The sequence below is a fragment of the Triplophysa dalaica genome, chromosome 10 (genome assembly GCF_015846415.1).
Source record: "Triplophysa dalaica isolate WHDGS20190420 chromosome 10, ASM1584641v1, whole genome shotgun sequence".
Classification (NCBI taxonomy): Eukaryota; Metazoa; Chordata; class Actinopteri; order Cypriniformes; family Nemacheilidae; genus Triplophysa; species Triplophysa dalaica.
Genome location: NC_079551.1, coordinates 324,671 through 332,500, shown reverse-complemented (window position 1 = coordinate 332,500; position 7,830 = coordinate 324,671). Strand labels below are relative to the sequence as shown.

Here is a 7,830-nt window from a genome sequence, read left to right as displayed (position 1 = left end):
CCCGTCCACGGCCCTGACTGTCGACAGCCCATCACCACGGCAACAGATGAGCAGAATCGTGCGCAGGTGCTGATGTGAATTCACGCTGCTGGCGGGCTGATGAGGATGAAGACGATGATGATGAAGAAGAAGAAGCGATGCAGCCGTCGCTGGCACACATGAGCACACGCATGAGCACACCCGCACACATGCATGCAGCGCTGCAGTCACAGTCAGACAGACGGATCACACGATGCTGCCGTCTCTCCTCCCTCTGAACACTCGCTCTACACCACTGCCGCTCCAGAGCTCAAGCCCCGCCCACCGCTGCACAGCAACCCTGCTGGAACACAAGCCCCGCCCCTCTCACACACACACATACACGCTGTGATTGGACAGACTGGGGTGTGAGGGTGAGAGCTGGGGGTTTGGATGGCTCGTCTACAGCTCTCTCTCTCTCTCTCTCTCTCTCTCTCTCTGAGAACATAAATATGAGTTTGATCAACGATTGCAGAATTTCAGTCATTACTATCAATCATATACATTGATAATTAACCTTCACATCATGTGACCTTTTCATTTGAGTTGGATCTCTGCGAGGTCTCCTGAGCTCTCCAGGTCGTGTTTGTTCGGTTGGGTTTTTTGGGGACGGAGCTGCCCTGATAACCTCACTGGTGGGAGTTTGGAGATGTAACCGGACCTGACAGCCGTCAGAGGAACACGCTGGCGCTGCAGCAGAACATGCGAGATCTCTCCTGCGGGCGGCACACGCACACACGCACGCACGCAGCCAAGTGCAAATCTGTGTCGAGCCTTCAGACCATCCGATAAAGCGGAAGATCTTCATGAATAAATGACATCAGAGCCGAGCGGAGGATGGAGATTCAACACAAAAGATCATCTCACGGAGCTCCCAGCAGTCTCTGAGAACCAGAAGAATTCAGAAGTTTGTTCTCACTGTTCTCTACCAGAAACAAATGAGATATTAAAGAGATCCAATGGTTGTTGTGGTATTGTGAGTGTGTGTGTCTGTGTGTGGTGGAGCAGGACACACACACACTCCTGCTGGAGGGGCATGTCAGCTCAGATCAGAGAGACATCAGTTGCACTCCGGGCGGTGTGTGTGTGTGTGTGTGTGCATGTGTGTGTGTGTGTGTGTGGCAGTTTGCAGGAGGACACACATCCTATGGGATTACCCACAATGCCCGGGCTCACCTCCGGATGGCGACGTCCCGCTTCAGTCTCAAAGCACTCACAGGAGCAGCAGGGGTCAGCGGACCCTGAAACCAAAAACACAGAGACCAGCATCACACGTCAATCAACGAGTCTCAGAACACACGTGTGTTGCCATGGTGAACCACATGAACACACACACACACACACTGAAGCAAATATAGACAAACTACTGCATTATATTACAATACTGTATACCTATATATATACTTTTTTTGTGATATGTGATATTGTGAGATCAGTTGTGATTAATAAACTGTGCGTAAAATATTGTGTATAAAATATTTGCGTTTTTAATGTGTATTCATTTTTTATTGGTTAAATAAATCCAATTTCCTAGTAGTTTACAGTTGTGTGTATCGATCATACTATAACAGATAAATGATTGAATTAATAACTGTGGAGGAGTGAAATGTGAATGTGCAGCAGACGATCACCGTGACGGATCACAGAAATAAAGCTGCAGAGGATGGGAAGCGTCGCCATGGCAACAGATACAGGCGCCGAGATGCCCTGAGAGTCACGTGCCTTCAGAGATACATAAAGTGTTGTGTGTAAGTGTGAACGGCAATAAAAATAAATCCTATATTTGTTCATTACCTCATTTGAACATCTGTTGAGTGCGATTCATTTCACCGCCAGATGGCGCTGCAATACTTCCGTTCTGTACTGACTGAATGTGCGATTTATAGCCCAACTCAACAATAAAATACACACGAATAAACACCCGTGTGTGTGTATGTATGTCTTACACTTGCGTTATATTGTGATACAATGAACGTGTGTTCACGTTTGTTACCCTCGTTTTATTCGACTCTTTGAGTAGGTCGTGTGACTCAACTCAACACAATCCCACGATTTAGAGTCGAAATAGCAAAACTAAAAACCCTTCATACAGCATCTATAAATAAACGGAGAAACTTTACGGTTAACGCGTCTTCGCGTCTCACGCCTTTGTTTTCCCCCTCAGACCGTCACGCAGTCGTGAGCTGCGTTTGACGTCAATCTCCAAATATGGAAACGGACGGAACCCGAGCGTCACCACAACACGCCGGTGTTTTCCACCTTGACAACCAATCAGGCCGCGAGCGAGGGCCTGAGAACACCCTCCCCCTCATTTCATTGGACGATTGGCGCGTCGCTCAGGCCGACGCGCACGACGTCAACAGCTTTGTCTGTATAAAGGGTGGATCCTTTCGCCTCACGAGTTCACTTCATTTCAGAAACGCATCGCCGTCGGACGGAGAAAGTAGAGCGGACGGTGATGTTTCTTGTTTCGTCGTCAACAGTCTCGTCGCATTGATTTAGCCAGCGTTCACCGTGGACGGCAGCCGCTCTTCACTTTTCTTCTCTTTCACTCTGTTCGACGGATTAAAATGACTCACGGAACCGGTACCGGAGGGGAAATGATCGGCGAGGTTTCGGCCGCTGCGAGTTTCGTGTGCAGACTACTGCGCAGCCGCGGACACCTGAGTGACGTACAGCTGCATGTTTTCAGAGACGGTCTCGCGCAGGCGCTGGGAGGTAATGCGCTCTTTGTTACTTTTATCCTTAATTTTATAAAGTTTTCAGACAAAATGGTGTCACAAAGTACTGTGGTGTGACTTTATTGTTTTAGACGCACGAGGTTAATACTTTGGGACCGTAGTTACCCTAACGACCCGCATACGTAAAATTGAGTATTTACTGACGTAAGGTGTGCAGTAAAGTGTTGTATACTGTAGTAAAGTATAGTACAACTGTTTGTTATAATTTTAGTATTCTGTAGCATTAGCTCTGGTGAATTGCTAACCTTTAGTAAATACCGCACTACTATACTTCAATACTTTATATAGTAAGATTCAAACACCCATTAGTATCTTGAATTGTATACTTCAGTATTTTTGCATGTGGCAAAATAAACCATAGTTTTACCACAGCAACATGTTGAATGTGAAATACTATGAAGTGTTTAATGTTTAACGTGAATTCAACGAAAAGTTATTTAACAGATATGCTTTTCTTCTTGCAGAACACTACGAGCATCACTGGTTCCCCGACAGGCCACAGAAGGGTTCCGGTTACCGCTGCATTCGCATCAACCACGAAATGGACCCTCTGATTGGCCGCGCGGCCGGCCACATCGGACTGACGGCTGCACAGCTCTTTGCTCTTCTGCCGCGGGAGCTCACGCTCTGGGTGGACCCTTACGAAGTCTCGTACCGCATCGGCGAGGACGGTTCCATCTGTGTACTGTACGAGACCGAGCCGCCCGTCGCAAGCCCCGCCCCCAGCCACAGAGGACCCTCCGCTTACGACCAAGCCACGAACTGCAAAAACAGCTTCATGGGTGGCCGCAGGAGTCCACCCAAAAACTACCTGATGACTGTGTCCAGCTGAGTGCCGCTGGTGTTGCTGATCGGCCCGCTGCTGCTTCGACGGTGAACTTCTCACGTGACTTCATTTCTTGACATTTCAGAGCTGACTCCGAACCGTTTTTATTTAAGAAGTCTAAGCACTGGTTGTTATGTGTCTGGACTCTGATTCTACACCTCCGAGCACTGTTCTGTGTGACCGTTTTACCCTGAAACAGGTTTTCTGGTGCTAGCACACGGTTTCAGTGCGTAAATACCTCTCACAAGAATGTAAAGCAATTAAAGCTGGAAATACACTTGACACAAGTACAACGACAATTGTGTGTGACTGTTTCTGTAAATGCATTATAGATCTTATTTTTACATTTTGTACATTGGAGCACCATAATCCGTTCTGCCTTAAGCACCCACGCCCGTCTCTTTGTCTTATTGTGCAATATTCAGGCGTTACGCCTCCTGTGATGTCATGAAATGAGTCGTCTGTGGAAAGCTTTACTGCCGGTGTCTCTGTGAGGATGAGTTGTTTTCTCCCAGAATGCTTTGCTTGTGGTCTGCTGGCTGGTTAGTATCAGTGCCAGTAAAGTCTGTTGCACATCACACACGGGCTGCTGAGCAGCTTGTTCTAGACGGAGAGTTAATGTAGTTTGTAAGCTATTTGAAGCTTTTATTGTACATTTTTGTTTTTTAAGAAATGAATTTTCGTGCAGATGAATAGCTGTACAGTCAGTTTTTATTATAATAAACATTTTATGAATGAAATGTCTCTTGTTTGAACACTTTCATGGTCTACTCAAACCTGTTTCTTTCTTCCATAGACCACAAAATGTATTTTCAAGAATGTTAATAAAACTACACTTCACATTTCTTGAAATATCTCCCATTGTGTTGCACAGAAGAAGCACTCACGCACAGGTTAGAGAGTGAATAGATGTCAGAATGTGTGTTACCTTTTGTCTCAAGATTGTGTTTTCAGACCGACTGACGCTGGTAATGTTCATGAGAGTTTAGGAGGGAGGTGTTGTGATGGCGTTCTTCAGTGTTTTTGTTCTGAGGACTGTGGGGGAAGCTTTCACGCTCCTGACGTCATAAAACACAATCACTCATCCTGTTTCAAGTGTTTCATTCAGGACGTGTGTGTGTGTGGAGGGGGGACTTAAGCAGATGGCTTTAACAAGAGACTACACACATATGGAGTCTCACAGTATTGTCACACACACACACATCTGAATGGATCTGTGATGTGATCATCTGATCTCAAATCTGTTCAGGAGATCATTTCTCCTCGAGTCCTCGCAGGTTTTGATACGATCTGTGTGGGAACAGAAGATTGACCCCTGACCCCCAGCTGCCGGGGTTACTCGCCCTTACGCTCAGATCTGAGATGTGATTGGTCGACGAGCGGGCAGATCTGAGATTAGTTCTCATGTTCGCTCAACAAGTGTGATCCCTGTTGATTCTGATGACATTCAACAGAGAGAGAGAGAGAGAGGGGGTGAGCGGGCGGGCGGGTGTTAATGCGGGCGTGTTTCTGGGCCATTTGGTTAGTCGCCAAATCCCTGAAACACACACACACACCCATTGAGAGAGGAAGTGTGTGACAGACGGCTGGAGGAGGGGGTTTCACGCTCGCTTGTTTTCCATTACAAAAAACTGTTCAAGTGTTCTAGTTGTGTTCTTTGTCCAAACTTAAAATAAGACATATTTTAATTGTTTTTAAGTGGATGTAGTGTACTTTCAAGTGCGCTGTATAAACTCAAAAGAATAAGTATTTAAGAAGTAAACTTACAAGTATACTAGTACATACTAAGTTCTTAAGTGTAGACGGTTTCAGTGACAACAATGTAAACATATGCTATGCGGCCCAAACATATCTTCAGTCCCTCCCCCAAATAATCAATAACTGTTGAGTGGTTTAAATTTCATACAATTAATACACAATACAAATTTAAGATAATAGACTATTCAGTAAGTTTTAATGTACAGTTGTTACACAACTACTTGACATAAATGTGAATCTGAAATATTTGATTACTTCATTTTTACCGAATGCAGACCTTCTGTGAGGAAAAGCTGTTTACTTTTAGTTTAGTTTTAAGATAAGGAACAGGCAGTTTGGTTTCACCATTTGTAAATATAATGTCAAATATGTTATTAAATACATATTTATATTTAACTTGTAAAAAAAAACTGTCAATGATTGGCTGCATCCAGGTTATTAGTTCTATTAGTGTTATTAGTTTTGAGAGGTTGTTATCTGGGAATAACCAATCTGCAAATGTCGCGACTGGCCAATCAGAATCAAGCATCTCAACCAGCCGTGTGATATTATAAATTAAATATCAAATAAATCGTTATATCATAACCAGACACAGACAGGAAGTTCACTTTGGGCCATGCGCGTGCTTCTGATGAAACCGTCAAGTTAAGAAGGATCTCCTTAAATATACTGATAAAGTTTAACATAGATGTTTTAAAACGTCTCGCTCTCAAAGTCTCGATTGTTCCGACGTCTGAGAGAAACAACCACGATAGTTTGATTTGATTCTTTATAAATGCGATTAATTGAATCTTAAAGTGTTGTGTTGTGTTTTATGACGCACAGAGGAGTGAATGTGTGAGAGTTTGTGTGTTGTGTTGAGCAGCTGAAGTCTGAACAGAGTTTCATTGTCCTTAAGTTCCCGCAAAACTAAAGCAGCAGCTGTCGCTCGACACACATAGACAGACACACAAACAGACACACACACACACACACGGCCCACATCCTCTCTCAATACACACACCTACCAAAACAAACCCCCACAAATACCACAAACCAAACAATCTCTCAGCTGGGGGTCACCACGGCAGGGCAGGACACACTAACCCCTAACACACACACACACACACACACACACAGTCTTAACTCTCCTCACATGTGCAATAACAGACACAACTGTGTTGTGTGTGTGTGGGTGTGTAACCAGACTCCAGCAGTACTCCACCCTATCAGCACTGATAACATGAGTGTATATTATCTGCCTCTAGGTGTGGCCTGCGCACACACAAACACACACAAGTTTATACATTAAGACACAATGTTGACTTCTGTTGTGTTTATATACACTAAACCTCTAGAACATGACACACAAATCTAATCATGAATCAGCATCTGAACATACTGTTCATAAACTAAACACTCTCTCTATCTCACACACACACACACACACACACTCTCTCTCTCTCTCACACACACACACACACACACTCTCTCTCTCTCTCTCTCTCACACACACACACACTCTCTCTCTCTCTCACACACACACACACACACACACTCTCTCTCTCTCTCACACACACACACACACACACACACTCTCTCTCTCACACACACACACACACACACACTCTCTCTCTCGCTCTCTCTCTTTCTCTCTCTCTCTCTCTATCTCACACACACACACACACACACACACACACTCTCTCTCTCTCTCTCTCTCTCTCTCTCTCTCTCACACACACACACACACTCTCTCTCTCTCTACTTTATATGCATGACTGCATGTTCTTAAAATATAGCCAAAGCATAGAACATATAACAAAAGACTTACAATAAGACAATAAGTACACACATTAGAGTAAAGTTAAAATAATGAGCTCAGTAAGAGATAAATATAGAATGAAATATAAAAGTACACACACACACACACACACTGAGGAAACCCCAACGCCGCTATTTTCCTTCTCGCTCGTCATTCACTGACGTCACGGCAGTTCAGCCAATCAGAGACTGTTGTTGGGGTAGAAGTGACAGAACACAATTGTGTGTGTTTGTGTTGAAATATAAGGAGGACTCACTGTCCGCTTCTACATTTAAACACACGTCACAGCAATATTTAGAGAAACGTTCACGCAAATGTTTAACACTGAATCAAATCAGACTTCAAGATCAATTTGAACAGAATTAACTCAAGAAAAAATTAAAACACAACACGCGCGTTTAGTTTAGAAGAAAATTTCTTCGGTCAGAGAGGAAACTCCATTTTGTTTTTTATAACGCAAATAAAGTTTTATATTTGTCATGTTGTTTGTCGTGTACGATATGTCCTCATTTATATGTTTGTGTGATTCTTTACTGTGGTTTTGTTACGGTAAACACTGTAACGTTTCCACTGACTTCAGATCAGTATCGATCAGCGTTGAACAAGAGCTCCGTCTGCAGATGAACTCTGACCCCTGCAGGCCACACGGCAGAACTGCAGATGAACCCTGACCCCTGCAGGCCACA

General features: G+C 44.2%; 2 protein-coding genes across 5 annotated transcripts in view; one reads left to right on the top strand and one right to left on the bottom strand.

Moving 5' to 3' along the window:
* LOC130430169 (uncharacterized) overlaps nucleotides 1–2,270 on the bottom strand; it is a 9,753-nt gene extending 7,483 nt beyond the window's left edge. Inside the window, exons 1-4 of one of the 4 annotated variants that reach the window (XM_056759163.1) lie at nucleotides 1,813–2,270; nucleotides 1,650–1,740; nucleotides 1,195–1,259; nucleotides 1–902 (exon numbers count right to left, since the gene is read on the bottom strand). The exon at nucleotides 1–902 is cut by the window's left edge and continues 13 nt beyond it. In XM_056759163.1, the coding sequence (XP_056615141.1) occupies nucleotides 1–32 (32 nt within the window). In that variant the 5' untranslated portion in view covers nucleotides 33–902; nucleotides 1,195–1,259; nucleotides 1,650–1,740; nucleotides 1,813–2,270. The remainder of the gene's footprint in view (nucleotides 903–1,194; nucleotides 1,260–1,649; nucleotides 1,741–1,812) is intronic. The other 3 variants (XM_056759164.1, XM_056759165.1, XM_056759166.1) reach the window with 3 other exon arrangements.
* A 162-nt stretch (nucleotides 2,271–2,432) lies between these two features.
* btg2 (B-cell translocation gene 2) lies at nucleotides 2,433–4,325 on the top strand. Its single transcript, XM_056759167.1, has 2 exons — nucleotides 2,433–2,736; nucleotides 3,224–4,325. Exons 1-2 carry the CDS (start codon nucleotides 2,589–2,591, stop codon nucleotides 3,589–3,591), a joined length of 516 nt encoding a protein of 171 aa, XP_056615145.1. The 5' UTR covers nucleotides 2,433–2,588; the 3' UTR covers nucleotides 3,592–4,325.
* The last annotated feature ends 3,505 nt before the right edge of the window (nucleotides 4,326–7,830 follow it).